Source organism: Trichosurus vulpecula, chromosome 4, assembly GCF_011100635.1.
Source record: "Trichosurus vulpecula isolate mTriVul1 chromosome 4, mTriVul1.pri, whole genome shotgun sequence".
NCBI classification, from domain to species: Eukaryota; Metazoa; Chordata; class Mammalia; order Diprotodontia; family Phalangeridae; genus Trichosurus; species Trichosurus vulpecula.
The window spans coordinates 224673485-224700846 of record NC_050576.1 but is presented as its reverse complement, the minus strand read 5'-3'; the positions used below and the strand labels follow the sequence as shown (position 1 = coordinate 224700846).

The 27362-nt window shown below is 38.9% G+C and overlaps 1 protein-coding gene across 2 annotated transcripts in view; it reads left to right on the top strand.

Moving 5' to 3' along the window:
- LOC118846281 (myosin-1) overlaps positions 1 to 22747 on the top strand; it is a 32864-nt gene extending 10117 nt beyond the window's left edge. For both annotated transcript variants that reach the window (XM_036754632.1, XM_036754630.1), the window contains exons 11-38: positions 906 to 1024; positions 1504 to 1653; positions 3191 to 3361; positions 4862 to 5171; positions 5278 to 5348; positions 6392 to 6479; positions 6560 to 6677; positions 7469 to 7592; positions 7687 to 7823; positions 8028 to 8283; positions 10178 to 10420; positions 10526 to 10702; positions 12247 to 12392; positions 12504 to 12594; positions 12676 to 13065; positions 13604 to 13730; positions 15396 to 15514; positions 15640 to 15836; positions 16587 to 16770; positions 17434 to 17599; positions 17696 to 17820; positions 18004 to 18312; positions 18407 to 18610; positions 19910 to 20035; positions 20124 to 20294; positions 20452 to 20556; positions 20668 to 20763; positions 22595 to 22747. In XM_036754632.1, coding sequence (XP_036610527.1) covers positions 906 to 1024; positions 1504 to 1653; positions 3191 to 3361; positions 4862 to 5171; positions 5278 to 5348; positions 6392 to 6479; positions 6560 to 6677; positions 7469 to 7592; positions 7687 to 7823; positions 8028 to 8283; positions 10178 to 10420; positions 10526 to 10702; positions 12247 to 12392; positions 12504 to 12594; positions 12676 to 13065; positions 13604 to 13730; positions 15396 to 15514; positions 15640 to 15836; positions 16587 to 16770; positions 17434 to 17599; positions 17696 to 17820; positions 18004 to 18312; positions 18407 to 18610; positions 19910 to 20035; positions 20124 to 20294; positions 20452 to 20556; positions 20668 to 20763; positions 22595 to 22747 — 4673 coding nt within the window. The remainder of the gene's footprint in view (positions 1 to 905; positions 1025 to 1503; positions 1654 to 3190; positions 3362 to 4861; positions 5172 to 5277; positions 5349 to 6391; positions 6480 to 6559; positions 6678 to 7468; positions 7593 to 7686; positions 7824 to 8027; positions 8284 to 10177; positions 10421 to 10525; positions 10703 to 12246; positions 12393 to 12503; positions 12595 to 12675; positions 13066 to 13603; positions 13731 to 15395; positions 15515 to 15639; positions 15837 to 16586; positions 16771 to 17433; positions 17600 to 17695; positions 17821 to 18003; positions 18313 to 18406; positions 18611 to 19909; positions 20036 to 20123; positions 20295 to 20451; positions 20557 to 20667; positions 20764 to 22594) is intronic.
- The last annotated feature ends 4615 nt before the right edge of the window (positions 22748 to 27362 follow it).

The following is a 27362-nucleotide window of genomic DNA, read 5'->3' as shown; positions in this document are numbered from 1 at the left end:
GAGGGGAGATGAGGAGGCTCTCAGCGAATGTCCTCAATATTTTTCAGTGAACTTTGATATAAATACTAAGCTGAGATGGTTGGAGGAGAGGAAATGTGAGAGGCTTAAAGAACAATGAAAGAGTGTGGAAAAGCCCCTATGGTGAACGAGTTAGTGAGTCAGTGAGGGAGGCATAAAAGGACTGCCTTGCTGCAATGAGGGACCAATTGAGATTATGTAAAAAAAAATTGTAACAGACCCAGTCAGCACAGTTTATTGATTTTCTCCAGCCATGTTTGGCAACACGTATAAAGGAGCAATAATATCAAAGGGTGGGAGTAATCTAAGCTCTAGGCTTGGCGGGACAAGATTGGTGATAGGATAAAGAAGCAAAAACTCAGGAGAACAGGACAGTGTGTAGAGTTGAACTGGTTCACCAAGTGGTCAAGATGGGGAAGGAGAGAGTAAACGGTACAGGAGTGATGGACTGAGAAAGAACTAGGAGGTGGAGGGATTGGAGGTCATGGTATGAACAAAGAATAGGGTTAAGAATCATAAGGCAGAGGGTGATTTCAAGAATTTCAGAGTTCATGAATATGTACGGAGAGGACTTGTAGGGGATGGCAAACGGTTGCTAAAAATTGTCATTATGCGGCCAAGTTTGCAATGAAATTTTCTGAAATCAGTTATGTTGGTTTTCAGATAAAAGTTATACAATTTACAATGCATGCAACACATACAGTACAATATATACAATGTAAAAAGTACAATATACATTGTATTTGAAGTTTGGTCAGACCCACAGAATTTGAGAGTCATTGTCAGCTCTATACTATGACGAGGCTTTGGAGGTTAAAAAGTTTGTTTTAATAAATGGTTTTCTTTGGCCTGTTATATTTATTATTACTATCTTTCTTTCCCTATAGTTGCTGACAAGGCTGCCTACCTCCAAAGTCTAAATTCTGCTGACCTCCTCAAAGCTCTGTGCTATCCTAGAGTGAAGGTCGGCAATGAATATGTCACCAAAGGCCAGACTGTGCAACAGGTAAATTAGTTTCTAAGCTAGAGATTTAGTTATCATATAATCAATAAACACTTATTAATCTCCTAGTAGATATCAAGTGGGACAATGAATAGAGTTCTGGGTCTGAACTCAGGAAGACTCATCTTCCTGAATGCAAATCTGGCCTCAGACACTTAGTAGCTGTGTGACCCTGAGAAAGTTACTTAACCCTGTTTGCCTCAGTTTCCTCATCTGTAAAAATGAGCTGGAGAAGGCAATGGCAAACCCATCTAGTATCTTTGCCAAGAAAACTCCAAACGGGGTCAAAAAGACTTGGACATGACTGAACAACTGAAAATATGTCAAGCACTCTACTAGGTGCTGGAAAAGATGAAAACGAGAACTTACAAACTATTGGGGAAGATAACATGTACATATATTGGTATATAGAAAATAAATATCCCTTACAATTCTCTAATAAAGACAGAAATTACATGTTTGTTGGCTTATCTGTACTTCAGGTGCTCAACGCTGTGGGTGCCCTGGCTAAGGCTGTCTATGAGAAGATGTTCCTGTGGATGGTCACTCGTATCAACCAGCAGCTGGACACCAAGCAGCCCAGGCAGTACTTCATTGGAGTCCTGGACATTGCTGGCTTTGAGATCTTTGATGTGAGTTAGTAATAATTTAGAAGTTTATAGGTTCTGGAGATTGTTCTCCATGAGATGTTTGCACCCTAAACTAAACTGGGGTTGAGAGAGGATGAAAAATCCCACTGGATTGCATAGGTATTGGCCAGCCATATGTTTTAGTGGCAAATCTAGTTCCAAATCTTGTCTGGGTAGAGGAAAGTTGAGCAATAATTAGCTGAGACATGATGAAATCTGAGAAGCCATCTGGTTAGGCAGGATGGTGACATATCAAAACCATCCAAGTACACTGGTAATAAAAGTAATCTAGAATGACTTCAGAAGAAAGATTTTTTAATAGTTCTTATGATATTTTTTTAAGAAAAGTGGTTAGTTGTTTCAAAGATTTCAGGAGTTGAAAGTATAATCCCGAGGGCAGATGGCATAACTGAGAAAGTTATCGAATTACTGAGAAACACTTGACTGGTAGTGAGTGAGAAGCTAAAAGGAAAGTTCCCTGAATTGTTTGAACAAGTGTTGGTGGAAGTTTCTAAGCAGGGCTGGAAAGTGAGTAACCAATCAATCACCAGAGGAATGATACAGCATGAGCACTGCTGATTTTGCACAGTCAGAGAGAAATGCAGCAGTGGATTATTTATAAAATTGTATTTGAGCACAACAAAAAATGGCAATATATTATTTTGACTGTTTTCTCCACTGGGATGCAGCTCAACCACTATAATAAAGCTATGCCATTATGCTTCACTTTAGGGATGTTGACTAAAAAATGAAAGCTATTTAATAATTCAGAAATTATAGTAGAACTTTCCTCACTTATGAGGAAGCTATTTATCAGGGAACTTCAGTTATCTAGAAAACAGAACATAGGATTGAAAGGTGGAAGGGACCTAGTCCAAACTCCTATTCTATTTTACAGATTAAGAAACTGAGGCTCCCAGAGATTGAGAAAGTTGTCTAGGAAGTAACTAAGTAGAAATGTCTCAAAGTCCATATCCTAAAGTTCATGAATAGGAGAATCTCTCAGACTCATGTTCACATTCTGCTTTTACTTAAAAAAACAATTATAATAACTTTGGTTATCTGATTCCAAACACATAGTGGATTAGAAGGGGAAGTCTATTCAAATTAGGCATAGTGACAGAAACAAGAAAAGACAGCTGAGAGTCTGAAAGACAAGAAAAAATTATAAAAAATAACAGGTGCAAGAACTCAAGCACAGCACTCCGTAGATGCTGAGCATGAAGATGAACAGCTTTGCATATTTCAATGGCATCCATGGGCATCACTGTAGTTATAGCCTCTTAGAACTCAAGTTGCCCATGACCTTGAATTCATGTTACATTTTATCTTCATAATGATGAATAAATCATCAAGAAGAAATTAGACTACGTTCAGTGTGCTCTGTTTTAGAAGTCAAGGAAACCCTGATACAATTTAGAATAGTCAAGATAACAGAAGTTTTGATCTTTAGGTTACTCGAAAAATATTCCACTTGGGTGGAAAATGTTCTCTAATGATGCCATGTAAATGAGATAGTTCTGTGCATCTCTTCGTTCAGTTCAACAGCCTGGAGCAGCTGTGCATCAACTTCACCAATGAGAAACTGCAACAGTTCTTCAACCACCACATGTTCGTGCTGGAGCAGGAGGAGTACAAGAAGGAAGGCATTGAGTGGGAGTTCATTGACTTTGGGATGGACCTGGCTGCCTGCATTGAGCTTATTGAGAAGGTGTGTTTGGCCATTGATCAAACAGAAGGCTTAAGGGCCTTCCATACAAACCTACTGTGGCCTTTGAAAGACAAACATCATATCTTGGGACATATTCTGTTTAAAGGTTTTCCTTTTTTTCCCCCTTCACAAGTGAAATATAAATGAAACAGCAAAAAATCTTTCTTCTAGTAATCCCTAGTTTTAAATATTACAAACAAGCTATATATCTATAGAGATATATAGAAATACATATATATGTATTTATATATGTACATATATCTACATATGTATACATGTACATTTACATATACATATTTGGACTTGAACTATGCTTGTGAGTGCCATAATAGAGGCGATTGCCAGTGAGGGAACTTCCTGTACTAAAAGACATCTGTAGCTACTCTATTTTAGAGAGTTGTCTGCAGCTCTGAGAGTTTGAATGACTTGTTCCACAGTATTGTGTGTGAGAGGTATGACTTGAAGCAGGCCTTTCTGACTCTCAGACCAGCCCTCCAACTTTTACAGCACAAGGCCTCTCATATATAACATACGGTTGAGTCCTGGATCTGCCTCTTGGTCTAGGTGACCTTGAGAAAGTTGCTTCTCTGTAGGCAAGTGCATTCTATGGGAAGCCAGGTGGCACAATGGATAGAGAAATGGGCCTGGAAGCAGGAAGACCTGAGTTAAAATCCAGCCTTAAACATTTTTTAGCTGTGTTCACACAGCTGGGTAAGTCACTTAACTTCTGTTTGCCTCAGTTTCTTCAGCTGTGCACCTACTTTCCAGGGTTGTGAGGATCGAATGAGACAATAATTGTAAAGTACATAGCACAGCACCTGCACGTTGTAAGAACTACATCAATGTTAGTATTTATTATTAGCCATTAGTTTAATCTTCCCATACTTAAATATGTGTGTATGTGTGGATAGATGGATAGATAGATGGATGGATGGATAAACAAGCTTTCTTTTCTCTAAAAAGAGGCTGTACAGGATGGAATATTTTGATTTTTTTGTAGGTAAGATTTTTTTATATTCTAGGTCACTTTTTAATGGAAATTGGGGCATGTGGACCTTGTATTTGGAGGCATTTCAATAAACTTTTAATAAGCATAGCAGATCCTTGAAACCTCAGCCAAACACATTAAGGAAAAAATTACCTTGACTCAAATAAATGAATTTACAATATTTCATATATATTTATATATATATATGTACATACACACGTATGTGTGTATATATGTGTATATACATACATATATACATATTCATACATATATATGTGTGTATGTATACCAAATCATAGATTTAATGCTAGAAGGGACACCGAAATTCAGGGGCCACATAATCCAACAGATGAGATCACGAAACTGAAGCCAAGGAAAGTTGAGTGGTTTCGTCAAAGGGCAGAAAAACCAGTTGTGGGATTTGAACCCTGGTCTTCTCAATACAAGTCTAGTGTTGTTAACATTGTACCATGCTGTACTATAATCATGTCTCTATCATGTCCTCCTTTCAGCCAATGGGCATTTTCTCCATCCTAGAAGAAGAGTGTATGTTCCCCAAGGCAACAGACACTTCTTTTAAGAACAAGCTGTATGAACAACATCTGGGGAAATCCAACAACTTCCAGAAACCCAAAATGGTCAAAGGGAAGTCTGAGGGCCACTTCTCTCTGATCCACTATGCTGGAACTGTGGACTACAACATTACTGGTTGGCTAGACAAGAACAAGGACCCCCTGAATGAGACCGTGGTTGGGCTATACCAGAAATCCTCAATGAAAACCCTAGCTAACCTCTTTTCTGGGGCAACTGCTGCTGAAGCAGGTAATTTTCTGTGTAGTCAATATTTTGTTAAATTTATATGATCTGAGCTACAATTACCCAGGTGGAAGAAGTACAGTTTAATTACATGTGTCTTCTTTTGCCTCAGAGGCTGGTGGTCCAAAGAAAGGTGGCAAGAAGAAGGGTTCATCTTTCCAGACTGTGTCAGCTCTTTTCAGGGTATGATCTTAATTTGCTTTCTATGTTTCAAAATACTAAAAATTACCCTGTACTTGGTGGAGGACTAGAATATATAATGTTGTGTATGTGGGCATGTGTATATTAAGTATCTACACAGTTCCTGGTATAGTTCCTATCATGCTAGCAGCTAGTAAATGATTTTAATTGATTACTGATTATGTAGAAAGATGGGATGCAGTAGAAGCCAGAAGACAGCTCAACAGATAAAGATAAAGATAGTAGGATTTATATACTTGATAAAGTATTAATACTTAATAAAGAGTAGGAGTCCAAGGATATGTGGGGAGGGAAGGGCTCTGTAGAGAAGAGAGTAGATTGAGAAAGTCACAATAAAATGGAGAGATAGATTTTTTCAGCAGTGGGAAATAAAAGATGGGAGATAGCTGAAAAGCTGGGAATCAGTAAATGAACAAAGGGGATTATATACTTTATAATTCAATAGACATTTATTATCCATGTAATATATATCCTTGTGCCACTGGGACACAAAACTTTTTTAAATGGCATGTCCATACCCACAAGAAGCTTACATTGACATAGTGCTGGTTAGGTGGTTGCAGAAATATTCAGTGGTATATTAAAATCTTACCTTAAGAGCTACAATGAGCCTTAAATATCGCATCCCCTCATTTTCTAAATGAGAGAACTGAGACCCAGAAAGATGCTTAGAAAACTGAAATTATTAGAAAAATAAGGGTTGTGTAATTCTTAGCAAATGTGGGATAAAGAAGGAATATAGAAAATACAGGATTTAGAGATGGAAGGCATCTTAGAGGCCACTAGTCCAACTCCTCCATTTATGGATGAGGAAACTTGGGCCCAGAGATATAAAGCGACTTGCCAAATGGGTCATACAGGTAGTAAATGACAGAACCAGTACTGGATTGCGTCATTTTGGATACAATTTTTGGACATTTTTCTTCATATTTGTCTATGTCAAAGATCATGATATTTACCTGTGATAATTGCATATGAATAATATGATATATTAATTCAATTATCCTTCTCATGTGGAACCCTAGGAGAATTTAAACAAACTGATGACCAACCTGAGGAGCACTCACCCTCATTTTGTACGGTGTATCATTCCCAATGAAACCAAAACTCCTGGTAAGATATTCTCAGATTAAAATACACAATAAACTCTTTATTTTGTAATATGGTAGCCACATACGTTTTGGATGTTTCAGGTGCCATGGAACACGAACTTGTCCTGCACCAGCTGAGGTGTAATGGTGTGCTAGAAGGCATCAGAATCTGCCGGAAAGGATTCCCAAGCCGAATCCTGTATGCTGACTTCAAACAGAGGTCAGCCTCATTCTATCCTGAATTATTCTAAAATATTTGGTACTTATCAATATAAATTTTACTGTTTAAATAAAAATCTTTTAAAATGGGCAGTGAAAACAGTGGGTGCAGCTTCAAAGGAGCTAGATATGAGTCTTGACTACCTTCATGACTTTTTGTTGTGTCATTTTTCAATCCTGTCCGACTCTTTGTGACCCCCTTTGGGGTTTTCTTGGCAAAGATACTGGAGTGGTTTGCCATTTCCTTCTTTAGCTCACTTTACAGATGAGGAAACTGAGGCAAACAGGGTTAAGTGACTTGCCCAGTCACTTGAGCCTGGATTTGAACTCAGGGAGAAGAGTCTTTCTGATTCCAGGACTAGCACTCTATCCACTGTGCCATCTAGCTGTCTCTTTTGGTGTCTTCAGACAAGCTGTTTCCTCTCTGGGCTTCATTTTCCTTTCTAGCTCTAAATTTAGAACTAGAAAAAGGACATGGCTTTTTGATTTTATGGCAAAAGAGAATCAGTGTAATATGATATAAGTGACAAATTTTAACTCAGTAAATCTAGAGACTTGAGCTACCTTTTATATGTAACAAAAACCATAAGTAGGAAAATACTATTATTGGATAATCACATTGCCAGAAAAAGTCAAAAATCATACTGCCTAATGTCTGCTCCATTTTTACAGTGGGATGGGAATAGAAGATTCATCAGTTATTGACAGCAATTTCATATATATATAATATATAATATTATATAATAATATTATATATATATAATATATATATATATTTTTTTACTTCAACAGATACAAAGTTTTAAATGCAAGCGCTATTCCTGAAGGACAATTCATTGATAGCAAGAAAGCTTCTGAGAAGCTTCTTGGGTCTATAGACATTGACCACACCCAGTATAAATTTGGCCACACCAAGGTACTAACTCTGTTAAATCTACCTGAACCAGATCCAGTCAGCTTCTGCTTTTTGTAGAATGAAGCCAATGATCTGTAATGACTCCTTCATTCAGGTCTTCTTCAAAGCCGGTCTTTTGGGTCTCCTAGAGGAGATGAGAGACGATAAGTTGGCACAGCTTATTACCCGAACTCAAGCCATGTGTCGGGGTTTCTTAGCGAGAGTGGAGTACCGGAAGATGGTGGAAAGAAGGTAAAATAATTTATTTATTTAGCCCAATTGGCACAAGTCTTAAAATTGGTCTGCCATTCTATTTTTACCTTGGATCTACCATACATTTTATTTTTTAATACATTTAATTCATTTTTTTGCTTCACCTTATTTTTTCCCTGTCTCCCTTCCCTGTGCCCTCTCAGAGAGTTAACAAAAACCATATGCATTTTCATCATATTACAGGGAATCCATCTTCTGCATCCAGTACAACATCCGTTCCTTCATGAATGTCAAGCACTGGCCCTGGATGAAGCTGTATTTCAAAATCAAGCCTCTGCTCAAAAGTGCAGAGACAGAGAAGGAGATGGCCAACATGAAGGAAGAGTTTGAGAAAACTAAAGAAAGCCTTGCAAAGGCAGAGGCCAAAAGGAAAGAGCTAGAAGAAAAAATGGTAGCTTTGATGCAAGAGAAAAATGATTTGCAGCTCCAAGTTCAATCTGTGAGTGTCATACATCAGTTCACTGAATCCTAGTCTAAAAGAGAAAGATTTGTTTTTCAACTCAGGGATCTTTAAAAAATAAATGTAATGCTTCTTTCTGCATTGCTGCTTCTTAAATATTTGATTGTCAAGTCTCCTGCAGTCATAGACCAACGATTCTTCCCATATACAGCATCATTTCTTTCCTTAAAGAAAAAATGGGGTAGTATTTTTATTCAGAAAGGTCTGGTTTAACTATGATTCTCAGAGACAACAGGATATACTGGAAAGGGTATTGGAGTTTGGCTTCACCACTTAACTACCACTGACCACTCCACCACTGACTTTGGTCTCTCAGAACCTCCATTTCTGAGGCAGTTAGATAGCACTGGACCCAGACTCAGGAAAACCTGAGTTCAAATTCAACCTCAGACACTTACTAGCTTTGTGACCTTAGGCAAGTCACTTAACATCTGTGTGCTTCAATTTTTTCCTCTGGAAAATAATACTACCTACCTCCCAGGGTTATTATGAGGACAAAATGAAATAATATTTGTAAAGTGCTTTGCAAGGTTTAAAGCTTGTATTTATCTAGAATCTTAATTTTTGCAAAGGGCTTTCCATATATTATCTCATTTCATTCTCACAATAGCCCTTTAAGGTTGATGCTATCATTATTCCCATTTTTCCAGGTTAGGAAATCATCTCAGAGAGATTAGGCATTTTGTTAATATCACGTAGCTGGTAAGCTCCTGAAACAGAATTCGATCTTCAGTCAGCCTAATTCCAAAAACATGAAGCAAATTCTTATGCTGTTGTGAGGAAGGCACTTTGTGAACCTTAAAGATCCATAGAAATGTTGACTTTCATTATTATTTTCTACCTTCACAGAGGTTCTTCTCAGAATCAAATGAAATAGTATGTAGGAAAGCGTTCTGTAACCAATAAAACACTAAGCAAATTTAAGCTCAGCCTTCCCCTTTGTTTCACCTAGAGAAAGAGGACAAGCAATGTACTCTCGATGAATTTACTATTGAGAAGTCCACATGACAAAAGATCATTGCTGATAGTGCTGAAGGGGAAAGATCTTGAAAATGAGGGAGATCTCTGGCTAGATGATTGTTTTGAGCTCCGGTCTTTGTACTCACATAATAACGAATGTTCTGATTTAAAAAGTGTACACTTATATGGTGCTTTGAATACATCATCGTATTTGATCTTCATAACTATCCGTTCCCTTCACTTTGGTTCTATGCAAGCAGATTTCAGCATCCTTTTCCTCCCAAATAACATGCAAGCTATTTGTCTCAAACCTTTATCTCTCTTCCCAAACTGGAGCAGCACATAGACTATTTTCAGTGTGACCCTTGCTGGTTCTAACCATTCTCTCTTGGGTACCTGGGTTCCAGAAAAAAACACAACAATACCAACCTACTCTGTCTCTGAATTATATCAATCGCTTTGATACTTCCTTTTCCCTTTGCCCTGCCCCCCCCCAAGGAAAGATGTAGACATCTACAAGAAAGCCATGTGCTACTTATTTTCTGAAGATGAACATGAAACAAGGAGAGATATTGCTAATGAGTAAATTTAAGAGCACTGAAATAAAGTTCTAGAATTTTTAATAATTACAAATCTAACTTCCCCATGAACAATTCAGAGATGGATCATGTTTTGGGAAATAATAGGAGATTTTATGTTTCTCTATGTCTCTATTCCCCAATGCTTTGCAAATGGTAGGGACTTAATTCAATTAAACAAATATTGGTCCTGTAGTAGAAGCTACAAGTAATCTTTTTTTATTTACATGTGTATTGACTGAGGTAAAACCAAGTAAACCAATGAATAGAAAACATAAGTTACTGGCATAATATTAAGCATCAAGTAACTCTCAAAAAATCTAATATTTTTTCAGGAAGCAGATAGTTTGGCTGATGCAGAGGAAAGATGTGACCAGCTAATAAAAACCAAAATTCAACTTGAGGCTAAAATCAAAGAAGTGACTGAAAGAGCTGAGGATGAGGAAGAGATTAATGCTGAGCTGACAGCCAAGAAGAGGAAACTGGAAGATGAATGTTCAGAACTGAAGAAAGACATTGATGACCTTGAGTTGACACTGGCCAAGGTGGAAAAGGAGAAACATGCTACTGAGAACAAGGTACAAATACCACCCACGAAAACAGAATAATTTATAATATCCATATGGTATGTGTAAGTATGATACTGAATGCACAATAATACAAAAGCATTTTCCCTCACAAAGGTGAAAAACCTCACAGAAGAGATGGCAGGGCTGGATGAAAACATTGCTAAGCTCACCAAAGAGAAGAAAGCCCTCCAAGAGGCCCACCAGCAGACCCTGGATGACCTTCAGGCAGAAGAGGACAAAGTGAATACACTGACCAAAGCTAAAATCAAGCTGGAACAGCAAGTAGATGATGTAAGCTTAAAATTAAAAAGAAAAAAATGTTCTTATTTTAGACAAACAGTGTGGAATCATGCTTACTTGACCAATCAATGTTTATCCTTTGTCTGCTGGTCCTAAGAAGTATTTTACAGTTTTAAGAATAAATTCCTGGACTGTTAAAGAAGTGAGAAAGGCATATTGAGAGATCATTTAGTTCAATTTTCTACCCAGAGTTTTTTTAACTCCTTTATTAGGTGGCTATCCAGAATTGTAAAGGACTTTAGAGTTTATTTGGTTCAACCACCCCTTCTGTCCTACTCTATAGATAAAGAAACTGAAGGATGAAGTAACTTGCTAAGGGTCACAGGGCAGGTCATTTGAAGAGCTGGGATCAGGACTCCAAGTCTGGTACTCCTTCCATTGCATATTCAATAGCAGTAGACCTTATGAGAAGCCTGTAAATGAAGCATAAAATAAATACCCCCACACAAGGAATTTTTAATGTTACTGAAGGAAGAAAGAAATTATATGATCAAGTGTTAACTCCATGAGACAAACAGCAAGTTTAGAGAAAACAGAAATTAGAGAAGCAAGGGTCGTTGATTTGTTGTAGAGTCATCAGAGGGTCTTATTAATTCTCCCTTTCCATATTATTTCTCTTTTGTGAATCCCCTTCTCTTTACCATACAGTTGCCACCCCAGCTCAGGACTTCATCATCTCTTGCCTACACTATTGCCACTGTTCCTAATTAGTCTCACTGCTTCTATTGTCTCTCCAACTGATCTGCCAAAATAATTTTTCTAAAGGACAGAACTGACCATGTTATTCCTTTGGTCAAAGCTTTTGGTGGTTTCCCATTGCCTATAAGACCAAATACAAACTCCTAACCCTGACATTAAGGGTCTCTGTCATTTGGCTCCCCAGCTATCCTTAAAGCCTTATTATTTTATATGATTCCCCTTTCTGTAATACATAGTTCAGACAAGCTGGACTACTAGATCTTCCCAAACTTAAAATTCCATCTTAAGCTTCTCCACAGTAAATACATTCCAGAATTTACCATCCCCCAATTTCTGGAATACACTTCTTGCTCATCTTCAGCTTTCAGAATGGTTGTCCTTCAGTTCAGGTGCCAGTTCCTCCCAGAAACCTTCTTTGATCATCACCTCAATTCATTTTAGTGCTTTCTCTCTCCTTGATTTTATTGAGTTTATACCTATTTGTGTATCAAGCATAAACCATATCCCATGAATAAGAAGATTCTTGCAGTCCAGAGCACTATTCTGTTTTTGTCCTCAGTACATAGCTTACTTAGTGCCTTGAACATAATGGATATTTAATTTTAAAAAATTGTGGAATTGAAGAGATATTGAACAGGTAAGGTGAGAGGTGATGCAAAGGAAGAATCAGTAGGACTTGACGACCGACTAGACAGGAGGGCCAAAAAAAAGTGCAAGAAACAGGAAAAGAACTTCTGAACTAAGGCCCTTAGGGAATAAGCTAGAGGACTTGGAGATTAGGAGAATGAGGCTATTAGCAGGAATTGCCATGTATTCCTTAAATTATTCAACTTTAGCTTGAAGGGTCTTTGGAGCAAGAAAAGAAAATCCGCATGGATCTGGAGAGAGCAAAGAGAAAACTTGAAGGAGATTTAAAATTGGCCCAGGAATCCATCATGGATATAGAAAATGACAAGCAGCAGCTCGATGAAAAGTTGAAAAAGTAAGTGGTTGAGGAACACTGTTTCTTGGAAGGAGGTGGGGGAAAAACCTTTTAAAACTTTAGTTTCAAGTACAAATACAAAATACAAAACATGTATTGCTTTCCTAAAAGGAAAGAGTTTGAAATGAGCAACCTGCAAAGCAAAATTGAAGATGAACAAGCATTGGGCTTGCAGTTGCAGAAGAAAATCAAGGAGTTGCAGGTAAAGTCATCACTTCCCTGGGTTCCAGGAAACATTCATTGACAGGAAAGAGCTAATGGGTCTATTTTCCCCTATTGCCAGGCCCGCATTGAAGAACTGGAGGAGGAAATCGAGGCAGAACGTGCCTCTCGGGCTAAAGCTGAGAAGCAGCGATCTGACCTCTCTAGGGAACTCGAGGAGATCAGCGAGCGCCTGGAAGAAGCTGGCGGGGCCACTTCAGCTCAGATTGAGATGAACAAGAAGCGAGAGGCTGAATTCCAGAAGATGCGCAGGGACCTTGAAGAGGCCACCCTGCAGCATGAAGCCACAGCGGCCACTCTGCGGAAAAAGCACGCAGACAGTGTAGCTGAGCTTGGGGAACAAATCGACAACCTACAGAGGGTCAAGCAGAAACTGGAGAAGGAGAAGAGTGAAATGAAGATGGAGATCGACGATCTTGCCAGCAATATGGAATCTGTATCCAAAGCTAAGGTAGGTCCCTGCATTTATTTTAATCACAATAAGCAATGAAAGGTCCCATAATACCTCAAGTTCTAGAATTAAAAATCACTTACTTGGGGATAAACAACATCATCAGCCCTGGGAAAAAGTGACATTTTACAATGAATTGATTATCTTTCTTTTTTCCCTGACAGGAAGAGTTTGGCTATTTATGAGGGTAAAGGAGACACTGGGCAAGTCACTTCAGCTCCTCGGGCCTCTGTTTTCTTATCTGTAAAAATGAAGGATTTGGCTAAAATGAGTTGCCTCCCAAGTCTAAACTTACAGTTTTCTGAATAGTAGATTCATCATCTTTCAAATCTCATTTCAAACAAAATTTTTGAAATACAACTCTACTCATTTTAAAGCTATTGTTTATATTTACATAGTAATAATATTATTTTTTTTGGATTAGGAAACTGAGGCCCAGAGTAAAACGGCTTTTCCAAGGTAGTGAGAAGTAGAGCTGTTCATCAAATCCAGGTCCTTTGATTCAACATCACAGTGCTTTCTATAATTCTGCATTCAGGGCAACCTTGAAAAAATGTGCCGCACTCTAGAAGATCAAGTTAGTGAACTTAAATCAAAGGAAGAGGAACAGCAGCGCCTGATCAATGACCTGACTGCCCAGAGAGCACGCTTACAGACTGAATCTGGTAAGTCATTTATTGGTACCCATCTCGGACCATTTGTTCCAAACTGTTTTAAAAGTTTTTTGCATTAAATCAATTGAATAACTATTTATTAGCAGCTACTATATACAATTCACATCATACTAGGAACTGGGGATAAAGAGATGAAACAAAGAGCTTACAATCTAGTGGAGGGAGGTGAGCCAGGGAAACAAAGTCTATGATAGCTCCAAGCTAAGTGGTATGAAAAAGAAAGATGGCACACTTTAGAAGAATAAAATTCTATTAATAAAAACCTTTACATATTTTTTCATAAGAGCTGTCTTCTAGCCATGCCTTCACCATCCTTTACTTGGGTAGCTGATTTTTAGAACCCAAGTAAGGACTTTACATTTATTCTTATGCAATTTCATCTTTTAGATAGCCAATCATTCTAGCCTATTGAGATCTTTTGAGATTCTGACAATGTGACTGATATTTGGGCAGCAATCTGTGTTATCTGCAAATTTGATAAACATTCATATCTTTGTCTAAGTCACAAAGTCATAAATTAAAAATGGAAAAAAAAGAACGAAGGCCAAGTACAGAGTGCTGTGACTCCACTAGAAACTTCTCTCTAAGATATCATTAATCAAATGACTACTCTTTGTTTGGTCATTCAGATCTCTATCCATCTAATTCCACTCTCATCTTGTTCATAAGCATAGCCTGAAAGATTTTGTTAAAAAGCAAGTAGGATTATTCAGATACAACTTATATTCTTGATGAAACCATGCTTTATGATCACTATTTCCTTTTCTTCATGGATCAGAATTTTGGTAGAAACCAAAGTCAAGTCCAATATCTTAGATATCCTATCCTAACATCCAATCCAATAACCCTTGAGATAGGCAATGGTGATATAAATACCAAAACTTAAACAATCCCTATTCTCAAAAAGCTTTGGGTCTTAAATGTGGTCTTCAGAGCGCTGTTGAACTCAAGTTAAGCAGATTTTGGTTTCATTCTTTCTCTACCAATTATTCACATAACTTCCTATCAAAAACCAGATAATATTAGTGGCATGTGGACTAAAAAGTCTGGAAGCCCAGTAGTAGTCCATAGGCCAGAGTTTGAGAACCACTGTACTAGATCATACTTCATTGTAAAGGATCCCATGATTGAGAGCTGGCAGGGAACTTGAAAGCCATTTGGCACAAACTCCTCATTGTACAATAGAGGAAACAGAGCCCTAATCAGGTAAAAGGGCACAGGTAGTAAATACCAAGATTTGAATGCACATTTTACTAATTCCAAATCCTATGTTCTTTTTACCTCATCACCACTATCTACCAATAGAAAGAAATTCAATGAAAAATCTTTCCTTTTAAAATGTTATGTGGGTAGTCAGAGTAGCTTGTGAAAAAAATCATGTGCCCCAAAAAGGTGAATGACATTGAAACAGTGGTTTGAACATAGCACAGACATAATAAGGTTTTTACTCCTAATACTATATCTACCTCCATTAACTTGATACATCTGAGAAGGAAAAATGAGATTTATGATTCATAAAGCCTTGTAGACCATTTTGCTCATTCAAAAAAAAAGGTGTTAAAAGATGTTTTTATTGTGTTATCTGGTTTTTCATTTAAAATGTAAATATTTCCAGGCTGTTTAAGTAGTTTCCCTTCCTTCTCCCTTCCCCCACAGGTGAGTTTTCACGTCAGCTTGATGAAAAAGACTCTTTAGTTTCTCAGCTGTCAAGAGGCAAACAAGCATTTACTCAACAAATTGAGGAACTGAAGAGGCAGCTTGAAGAGGAGATAAAGGTAGCCTTCAGTAATTCCCTTAGCCTAAATTTAGAGATTTTCTTTATTAATGAGGAATCAGTAATCTTGGTTCAAATATCCAATAAGCAAATGCAATAATGGCATTAAATTCACTGTTTCCACAGGCCAAGAATGCTCTGGCCCATGCCCTGCAGTCATCCCGCCATGACTGTGACTTGTTACGGGAACAGTATGAAGAGGAGCAGGAAGCCAAGGCTGAGCTACAAAGGGCAATGTCCAAGGCCAACAGTGAAGTTGCCCAGTGGAGGACCAAATATGAGACAGATGCCATTCAGCGCACAGAGGAACTGGAGGAGGCCAAGTACGCTTGCCAGAATTAATGGGAAGGAGAATATGTTAATAAGTAATGAAAATAATTATCTAAATAACCTAATCCAGTGTGTGGATCAGGAAAATAGCCTTCCACAGATTGCCTGACTTCCCCTGGACAGAACAGAGTAGACAGAGTAGAGTAGACAAGTATACTTGTGCAGAGCCATAAATAGCAATTTTAACATTTGGGACAAGCCACACGGAATACATTCCCAAGTCAACTTTGTAATTCATAATATGAAAGTAATATAAGTAGTAAATAGTAAAAATTCAGTTTATCTACAGTGGAAATTATGAGTATTAGAATATTGGAAGGGGAATTAATATAGCCTCTTAGGTGGATATCATTTATTAGTCTCATCTGATAACTTCCTAGTTTAATTATTCTTACTAAGTGTTTCAACTTTACTGAATGAGCGAGCTGTCAACACATAAACAAAAGTGCTTGGTGAATTGAAAAAATGATTATTCTTTTATTTTTCTTCACTTCTATTATTTCTTCAAATTATTTTCACAAATCTATCCTAATTTAAAACTATTCTTGCTATTAGATGCATGATCACTCCTACCAACTCCAAATTAGTCAAGTGTAGTTCTTGTGAGACAGAGAGAGAGTGGAGAGAGAGAGACAGAGAGAGAGAGAGAGAGAGAGAGAGAGAAACTTCATAATTCCACAGTGCTCTAAAACACACAGCTCTGCTTATGGTCACTAATCAGAACTGCAAACTTCTCTTTCCAGGAAGAAGCTAGCCCAGCGTCTACAGGATGCTGAGGAACATGTAGAAGCTGTGAATGCCAAATGTGCGTCCCTTGAAAAGACCAAACAACGACTTCAGAATGAAGTAGAGGACCTCATGATTGATGTAGAGAGGACGAATGCGGCCTGTGCAGCCCTTGATAAAAAGCAAAGGAATTTTGATAAGGTATTTCCCACTGTTTTGTTTTTCCTATAGTCAGTTCCCTGTTATTAGCACGAAGATTATTTGTTTGGGTTCCAGAGGCATGCTGGAATCAGCTCTTGGGCAATCATTGTTAAATTTTCAGTGGGAGCATTTATACCTTGGAAATCTGCAAACCTACTCATCAGGGCTTTTTTATTGTCAAGTGAAAGTGATGGAGAAAATGCTGATAATGCGGGTTAAATTTTAAAGTATGTTGTGTGTGCTCCCTCCCCCACCCCCCAAGCACTAGTGCTTAAGCGTTTACCATCACAAACCTGTGTATATATGTATGAGCTATACCTAATGATACCTGATTGGGAAGGTTCATGTCTACAGAGCTATATGAATTTGGGCCATATGCTGCATAAATACAAAATATCTGGATGGTAGGTCATTCTGCCCTGTGTTCAGGTGATGTCATATAAGAGATATGCAAGGGAAAGATGAGATTGAAAACATCAGGTGAAATAGCTCTAAAAATCCTAACATAATGTAATATTCCAAACAACTTAAAAGGGTTATCTGTGGGTTTCTATTATCTAATGTTTTTTACTATAAATATCCTTCCAAGTCCATTGGAGTTGAGAACTCAGCCCTTCTGACTTCCTCCATGGAATAGGCTGATGAATCTATATTCTTCTTCAGGTCTTGGCAGAATGGAAACAGAAATACGAGGAAACTCATGCTGAGTTAGAAGCTTCCCAGAAGGAGTCTCGCTCCCTCAGCACAGAACTGTTCAAGATTAAGAATGCTTATGAAGAATCCTTGGACCATCTGGAAACCCTGAAGCGAGAGAACAAGAACTTGCAGCGTGAGTCCCATTCACTTTTTGAATAACAGTGACTTGGAAGACCCTCCCATTTTTCCTCTTGTCTCACTCAATCACCACCTACCTATCTACCCACAGAGGAGATTTCTGACCTGACTGAGCAGATCGCTGAGGGAGGCAAACGTATCCATGAGCTGGAGAAAATAAAGAAACAAATTGAGCAAGAAAAGAGTGAACTTCAGGCTGCTTTGGAAGAAGCTGAGGTACATACAGATTGTGGACTGATACATTCAGGAAGGAGTTGGGCTTGACTCTTGGTAGTTATGGAGCAACCTAAAGAAGTATGCAGAATAAAAATGGAGAACAGTGATTCCTTGGGGGCTCAGGTTATTAGAACACAGAGTTCTTTCATTCTGTTACTTACTGGATTGTTGTCTTTCATTAAGGCATCTCTGGAACATGAAGAGGGGAAAATCCTGCGCATCCAACTTGAGTTGAATCAAGTTAAGTCTGAAATTGACAGGAAAATTGCTGAAAAAGATGAAGAAATTGATCAGCTGAAAAGAAACCACATCCGTATTGTGGAGTCGATGCAGAGCACCCTGGATGCTGAGATCAGAAGCAGGAATGATGCTATAAGGTTAAAGAAGAAGATGGAGGGAGATCTGAATGAAATGGAAATCCAGCTGAATCATGCCAACAGAATGGCTGCAGAGGCCTTGAGGAACTACAGAAATACCCAAGCAATACTTAAGGTAAATGGAGCCAACCTTTTAGCTGTCCCTGAATGGCTGGTTGAGCTGAGCCCTGAGAACATGATGTATGGTGGTCTTTGTTTGCTGTACCCAGGACACCCAGATCCACCTGGATGATGCTCTCCGAGGCCAGGAGGACCTGAAAGAGCAACTGGCGATGGTGGAGCGCAGAGCCAACCTGTTGCAGGCTGAGATTGAGGAGCTGCGGGCAACTCTGGAACAGACTGAGAGGAGCAGGAAGATAGCGGAACAAGAGCTTCTGGATGCCAGTGAGCGTGTGCAGCTCCTACACACCCAGGTGAGCACAATTACAGCAAAATCTGTATTGGGATCTCTCCCTGTAAGGTTATACTAAGTTGAAGTTTAAATACTTTGGCCACATAAGAAGAAGACAGGACTCGATGGAAAAGACGCTGATGTTGGAAAAGATTGAAGACAAAAGCAAAAGGGGATGGCAGAGGAGGAAATGGATACTGTCATGGTAGCAAAGAATATGAGCTTGGAAAGATTTCAGGAGATAGTGAAGAACAGAAGACTCTGGCATGCTATGTTCCATAGGGTCACAAAGAGGGAGACAAACAACCAAACAACAACAATCTATTGGGAGAAAGAAAAAAATTCAAATTAGATCCTGCTTACATATATCTAGATTCTGGTCAGAACTCTTTTAAGGAGTTTCTATGGGGCAAAAAGTTTAAAATTCGTTTAGATTTTTAGATTATCAGTATTCAGTCCCCAAATATCTGATGGACATCTCCATCTGTGTTTCCTTCAAATACCTAAAACTCCGCAGGCTCAAAATTCAATTCATTCTTGTCACCTACATCTATATATTCTGATTTCTGCATTTCTGTTAATGTGTCTACCGTTTTACCCGTAACCTTGGCTCAACATCTCATGTCATTTTTTAGAATTCCCTCTGTCTTATACTCTCAAAGTCTTACTCATCTTTCAAAGCCTACTCTTTCCTGTTTCCTTTAACAGAATGTGATCCCTTCTTCCTTCTTACCCATGTAGTTCTTTGTACATCCTATATTACACTTATACTTAGTTTTGTATTATCATAATCTGCTGGAATATAAATTCCATGGTGAGAGGCCTATGTTTTATTCATCTTTGCAACTTACCTCAGTGGCCCACTATTGTGCCTTACATAAAGCAACCATTCCAAAAATACTTATTGACTTGCGTTGAATCCCTACTAGGAGTGACTCTATGTATCTAACTTTAATGGTCAATAACTGACTTACTATATAAAGCATTTTAAGCATTGTAATTATAGTCTCTGAAAGGCAGCATAGCATAGTGATAAATGGCCAGTCTTGGAGTCAGGAAGACCTTACTTTGATACTGAGTGACTATGTGACTCTGAGCAAGGCATTTTAACTTTCTCAGTACCCCCAGGCAACCCTCCAACACTATATGCTACAGCTGATTTTCTAATATGTGTGGGTGTAGGGAGTTTCCTCTTGAAGTTCTTCCCACTGATGAAATCACAGGTCTGCATCTCCTCCCTCCCCTCCACCCAAAGATTATGATCCCCTGTACTTATTTGGGCAAGGAGAAAAACGGCCATTTGTTTTTATCTTTTACCTAGAACACCAGCTTGATCAACACCAAGAAGAAGCTGGAAACAGACATTTCCCAAATCCAGGGTGAGATGGAAGATGTGGTTCAGGAAGCCCGGAATGCAGAAGAGAAGGCCAAGAAGGCTATCACTGATGTGAGCAGAAAGCACATCCGTTTCCCTCCTTGATCTATTTATATGACTACCTGATATTTATAGATGTCTTGGTTTACTTGCTAACCAGGCAGCCATGATGGCTGAGGAGCTGAAGAAGGAGCAGGACACCAGTGCCCACCTGGAGAGGATGAAGAAGAACCTGGACCAGACCGTGAAGGACTTGCAGCACCGCCTGGATGAGGCTGAGCAGCTGGCCCTGAAAGGAGGAAAGAAGCAGATCCAGAAACTGGAGGCTAGAGTACGTATTCCTGATGTCTGTAATTTTTTTGTGCTTTTTCTATCACAGCAAAAGTTTGTCTTTATTAAAATAAATCCCCAAAACAAAACGGAACAAAATGAAAAAAAGCAGCTGGCAGTAGTTGCACGCTGAGCCAAGATCCTTTCTCCTTTCTCAGGTGCGTGAGCTTGAAGGAGAGGTTGAAAGTGAACAGAAACGCAATGTTGAAACTGTGAAGAGTCTTCGCAAACATGAGAGGAGAGTGAAGGAGCTCACTTACCAGGTAAGGGGAAGAGACTTTCTGGGCTCTAGCACAATCTACAGTGGAATTACCCTCATAAGGATAATGAATATTCGATTCTCACACAAACCACTCATTTACAAAATCTTTCAGACTGAAGAAGACCGTAAGAATGTTCTCAGGCTTCAGGACCTGGTGGACAAACTACAGTCTAAAGTGAAAGCATACAAGAGACAAGCAGAGGAAGCTGTGAGTACAGATTTGTTCATAATAATGATGTCTTTTATTTGTACAGCTTCTAGTTTTTAGCATTTTATATGAGGCATCTTATTTAAAGCCTCCCAATAACCTTGTGAAGGAGGTACAGCTATTATTACCCCCATTTTATGGTTGAGAACACTGGAGCACAAAGAATGTCAGTGACTTGCTCAGAGTCACCCATCTACTAGGTGGAAGGAGCAGGACTCAAAGTTTGGTCTTCTGACATAAAATTCGATACTGATTCAGTGATCAATGATATCATACTGCTTTTCAGATTGAGGATGTGCTCAAAGCTCCCTGTTCACCTGTGCTTCCAGGCTCAGTTCAGGTCCAGAGCTAAGTAGAAAGAAGGAAGAAATAAACAAAGGGGACCAAGGAAGGAAGGGAAAAAAATAGAAAAGGGAAGAGGGGAGACTATTGCCAGCAGAGCAGTAACATCAAAAAGCCATTTTAGGTTGAGTGATTTGATCTCTGGCTGAGCATTCCTATACTCAAAGTTTCCATTCAGAGGTAATAGAGATTTATCCTTTTTACAGATGTCACAAATGAATTTCTCTACTTGCCTTATTTTGTTTTCTGAACTCAGATTACCTTATGCACAATTTTAGGAAATCTAAATAAAAATTTTCCATTTGAGGAAACTTATCGATGATGGCCTAGGCATAGGCCAATCAATAGGCCAATGTTTATTTTTTGTTTGTATCTCCAGTGCCTAGAACAGTGACTGTCTTGAACATAGTAAATATTTGCTAAATTAAACTGTTGACTTCACAAATGTAGATAGTGTAAGGTGGCAGTAATGTACAATCAAAACTTAAATAAGATAGCAAAGATCAGATCATATGACTGGTAAGCATTTTTTATTTTGTTTTCATTGGCCAGTTCCCATTTTGCATCTCATAAAAATAAGCTTAGGGACTTGGACTTATTTATTTGGAGGTCAAATTTACATCTTGTTAAATTTTTCCTTTAATGAAAATTTCCAATTAATAGTTTAAAAATCCAATAAGATCATAGATGGAGGACTGAAGGTACCTTAAAGATCAACTAGTCCTCACTTTGTAAATGAGGTACCAATAGGCAACAAAGTGACACAGTGGATAGAGGGCTGTATCTGGAGTTGGGATAGGCCTGAATTCTGTGACCCTAAGCAAGTCACTTAACCTCTGTCTGCCTCAATTTTTTAATCTATAAAATGAAGGTAATAATAGCACCCGTCTCTTAGAGTCATGAGGATAATATGAGAAATGTATAAAGCACTTTGTAAACTTTAAAACGCTGCATAAACGCTGTTATCATCATCATCATCATCATTATTTTAGATGACTTCAAAGGACACAAGAATTAGTGTCCAAAGTGGGCTTTGAACCCTGTTCCTCTGAACTCTGGTCCTCTGACTCCTCACAATGGCTCTTTCCATTGTGCCAATCATTGCTATATGTTGAAAATATCAAGGAAATTAATCCTAACATTTTAAAGATGAGTTCTACAGGAGTCTTAACGGTTCTTCTAAAATGTAAAACATAAAAATAAAATAAATTGAGAGGTTTAGGCCCTATCTGATTTTGAATTCAAGAAGAATTAATGAATCAAAAGTTCTAGAGCCAAAAGTTACCCTAGATCAGGCTCCTCATCCCTCCCTTAGACAGTATCTAATCCTAACCCCTAATTTTACAGTTTAAAAATCCAGGGTCCAGAGGGGTTCAATGATTTCCTCATGGTCATGTGGGTTATACGTTACAGAGCTAGATTCGAATCCACATCCTCAGGTTCTAAATCAGAGTCTTTCATTCTCTCACAAATTCATTTCTATTCTCAGGAGGAACAGTCTAATGTCAACCTCTCCAAATTCCGTAAGATCCAGCATGAGCTAGAGGAAGCTGAGGAACGGGCTGACATTGCGGAGTCCCAGGTCAACAAGCTCCGGGTGAAGAGTAGGGAGGTCCATACAAAGATTATAAGTGAGGAATAATCCTGATATTTCCGGGTGACTGAAGAAACACAGAATGTGAAAGTCTTTGTCACTCTGTTTTGTACCTATTATTCTAGAAGATAAAGACTCTAGGGAAACTGCAAAGAACTCTCTTGTCTGTCTTTTTCTTTTGCCATACCTATTCATCTATATTACGTGCTTTGAGAAAGGATTAGGGCTGTCTTGTGCAAAATTCACAATATTCATAGCTGTAGTCACTCAGAAATCAGTAAAGAGTTAGTTGGACTCCTAGGCACAATCTGCAAAGGGGGTAAGTATCGGCGGTGGGGAGGTGGAGGGGGAAGAGGAGGGTAGTTTGTTTTTCTGGCACATTTGTGCTTTCTATCTTCCTCAGTCCCTTATTTCCTATGTACCGCCTTAGGTATAGGTTGCCCAGAACCTGTAACACATTCCCCATGACAGTCTTCCACAATCCCAAATTGCCCTTCCTTCCATGTATAACAATGCCCACCTTGGCCCCCACTGCCTAGAAGATAGGTATGCTACATTTCACCCCTCTCCCATGATTCTCCAGTATTCTTTTTTTTTCATTTCTAATTCTATATTTTATTATTTAATATTTTTTAGTTTTCAGCATCAATTTCCACAAGATTTTGAGTTACAAATTTTCTCCCCATTTCTACCCTCCCCCACTCCAAGATGGCATATATTCTGATTGCCCCATTCCCCAGTCAACCTTCCCTTATGTCACCCCACTTCATCCCCTCCATCCCCTTTCCCCTTACTTTCCTGTAGGGCAAGATACATTTCTATGCCCCATTGCCTGTATGTCTTATTTCCCAGTTGCATACAAAAACAAGTTTTTTTGAGCAACTGCTTGTAAAACTTCGAGTTCCAAATTCTCTCCCCTCTTCCCTCCCCATCCACCCTCCCTAAGAAGGCAAGCAATTCAACACAGATCACATATGTATCATTATGCAAAATACTTCCACAATACTCATGTTGTGAAATACTAACTATATTTTCCTCCATTCTATCCTGTTCCCTTTTATTCAGTTTTCTCCCTTGACCCTGTCCCTTTTCAAAAGTGTTTGTTTTTGATTACTTCTTCTCCCTATCTGCCCTCCCTTCATCATCCCCATTTTTTATCCCCTTTCACCTACTTTCCTGTGGGGTAAAATACCCAATTGAGTGTGTATGTTATTCCCTCCTCAAACTGAATCTGATGACAGCAAGATTCACTCATTTCCCCTCACCTATCCCCTCTTCCCTTCCTATAGAACTGCTTTTTCTTGACACTTTTATGTGAGATAATTTACCCCATTCCATCTCTCCCTTCCTCCCTCTCTCAATATATTCCTCTCTCATCCCTTAATTTTATTTTACTTTTTTCAGATATCATCCCTTAATATTCAACTCACCCTGTGCTCTCTGTCTATATATACATACATATATATGCGTATATATATACATATATATATATATATACATATATACATATATATATATATATATATATATATATATTCCCTTCAACTACCCTAATACTGAGAAAGGTCTCATGAATTACACACATCATCTTCCCATGTAGAAATGTAAACAAAACAGTTCAACCTTAGTAAGCTCCTTATGATTTCTCTTTCTTGTTTACCTTTTCATGCTTCTCTTGATTCTTATGTTTGAAAGTCAAATTTTCTATTCAGCTCTGGTCTTTTCCTTGAGAAAGCTTGAAAGTCCTCTATTTTATTGAAAATCCATATTTTGCCTTGGAGCATTATACTCCGTTTTGCTGGGTAGGTGATTCTTGGTTTTAATCCTAACTCTTTTGACCTCCTGAATATCATATTCCAAACCCTTCAATCTCTTAATGTAGAAGCTGCTAGATCTTGTCATCCTGATTACGTTACCACAATACTCAAATTGTTTCTTTCTGGCTGCTTGCAGTATTTTCTCCTTGACCTGGGAATTCTGGAATTTGGCGACAATATTCCTAGTAGTTTTCTTCTGGGGATCTTTTTCAAGAGGTGATCAGTAGATTCTTTCCATTTCTATTTTACCCTCAGGCTGTAGAATAATAGGGCAGTTCTCCTTGATAATTTCTTGAAAGATGATATCTAAGCTCTTTTTTTTGATCATGGCTTTCAGGTAGTCCAACAATTTTTAAATTATCTCTCCTGGATCTATTTTCCAGGTCAGTGGTTTTTCCAATGAGATATTTCACATTGTCTTCTATTTTTTCATTCCTTTGGTTCTGTTTTATAATATCTTAATTTCTCATAAAGTCACTAGCTTCCACTTGGTCCAATCTCATTTCAAGGGAGTATTTTCTTCAGTGGTCTTTTGGACCTCCTTTTCCATTTGGCTAATTCTGCCTTTCAAGGCATTCTTCTCCTCATTGGCTTTTTGTAGCTCTTTTGCCATTTGAGTTAGTCTATTTTTTAAAGGTGTTATTTTCTGAAGTATTTTTGGGGTCTCCTTTAGCAAGTCATTGACTTGTTTTTCATGATTTTCTTGCATCACTCTCATTTCTCTTCCCAATTTTTCCTCTACTTCTCTTACTTGCTTTTCCAAATCCTTTTTGAGCTCTTCCATGGCCTGAGACCAATTCATATTTTTCTTGGAGGCTTTTGATGTAGGCTTTTTGACTTTTTTGACTTCTTCTGGCTGTATGTTTTGATCTTCTTTGTCACCAAAATAAGATTCTAAAATCTGAGTCTGAATCTGAGTCCATTTTCACTGCCTGGCCATGTTCCCTGCCAACTACTTGACCTTTGAGCTTTTTGTCAGGCTATGACTGCTTATAGAGTAGAGAGTACTTTGCCCCAAGCTTTAGGGGCTGTGTTGCTGTTTTCAGAGCTACTTCTACACAGCAAGCTCTGCCACACCAGAGCTCCTCCCCCAAGAACTGCCAACCAAGACTGTGACCCAGATCCAAGCAGGGCAAAGCAGGCTGTGCACTCTTGCTCTGATCCACCACTTCATTTCTCTCACCGGGTGGGCCTGGGGCCAGAAGCAACAGCATCTGGAGCTCTGGAAGTAGCCTCAGAGCTGTACCACCTCTGCTGCCGCCAGGCCTGGGGCTGACCCTGCACTCCTCTCACTCTGATCCAGCAGTTTTCCACTAACCCGCTCTGTTGGCTTTGGCGTTTGTGGGTTGAGAAGTCTGGTAATTGCCACAGCTCAATGATTCAGGGCCCTACAGCCTCTTCTGCCTGGCTCTTGTTCTGTTTGGTCCTGGTGTGGCCCACACTGGCCTGTGCTCCGCTCCACTCCCAACTCCCTGCGATAGACCCTTCCCAGCAATCATCCACGCTGTCCTGGGCTGGAGCCCTGCTTCCTTCTGCTATTTTGTGGATTCTGCAGTTCTAGAATTTGTTCAGAGACAGTTTTTACAGGTGTTTGGAAGGACCTGGGGGAGAGCTTAAGCCAGTGCCTGCTTTCCAGCCGCCATCTTGGCTCTGCCTCCATCGATTCTCCAGTAGTCTTAAAGGTCTTGGAGATGTCTTGTCTCTCTGCCATTGGCTCTAGCTACTACAATTTGTGTTCTCCCAATTTTAAGGTAGAGGTCTTGTAACCCAGTTCCATTTAACCATCAAGAGTTATATTAGGCTTTATAAAAGAATATTTACTTCAAAAATGTACTGAGAAAAACAATATAAATGTTCCCACCTATCCACCATGTGAGTTCTTAATCCTCCTATTCCCCCAACCCCATACACATTCAAACACCACCTCAGTCTCTGAGGAGGGAAGGGCAATTAGGTTCATAATTTAATTCAGTTCCTATAAAGCCTAGTCCCACCAAGTTCTAAATCTAAAGCCTCCTTTGGGCTTAAGTCCTGGGTTCTTTGACTTCTAAGGATTTCCATGTTATACCGGTTGCAAATCTGGATTGAAATCTTGCCTCTAAGGTCACTATGGCTTGAGAGGTCTGAGGACTCCACTGCTTATGCCTAGAACTGAAAAGGACAAAGGAAATAGTTCTACACCAAAACCCCAAGCCTGATTCTCAAAAATGCAGGGTCTAAATAAGAGAAGAAGGGAAGGTAGCCCTTTTCCTCACTCAGCTCAGTTGATGGTGCTTGTGCTGCAGGTGAACAGAACCTTTGGACAGAGCCAGAAAAAAGAAAGGCTGTCTGAGTTTGGTAGTTGTAAAGATTTAGTCTTTTCTGGTTATGCAGCCAGTGGAAAAAAGTTGCTCCCACCCATGTGACAGAGGAACACAGCACATCTTCTCCCAGAAGCAGGTCCTTGTCATCTCCAATTTGAGTGCCTCCAAGTTAGGTGATCTGGATACAACCTGCTCAAACTCCCATTCCCTCTATACTTTAATCTTGACTAACAAGTCAAGAGAAAAGTATTTGATAGTATCAATTTGTACTGGAGGGTTAATGACTTATCTTAAACTTCCTGAGGGTATTTGTAATTTCACCATGTAGCTTAATTACCCAAACAAATTGCCCTCTGATGGAAGAAAACTTTTATCAGAGCAATATTACAGAAAATATCCCTTCAGGTATCTCAAAGTTGACCATCTTTTCTCTGTACACACAAGCCTATCATGCAGAATAGTAATTAGAATGAAAAAAACATTTTTAGGTGCTTACTATGTGCCAAGCATTGTTGTAAGCCCTAATAATTCATCCTAATTGGA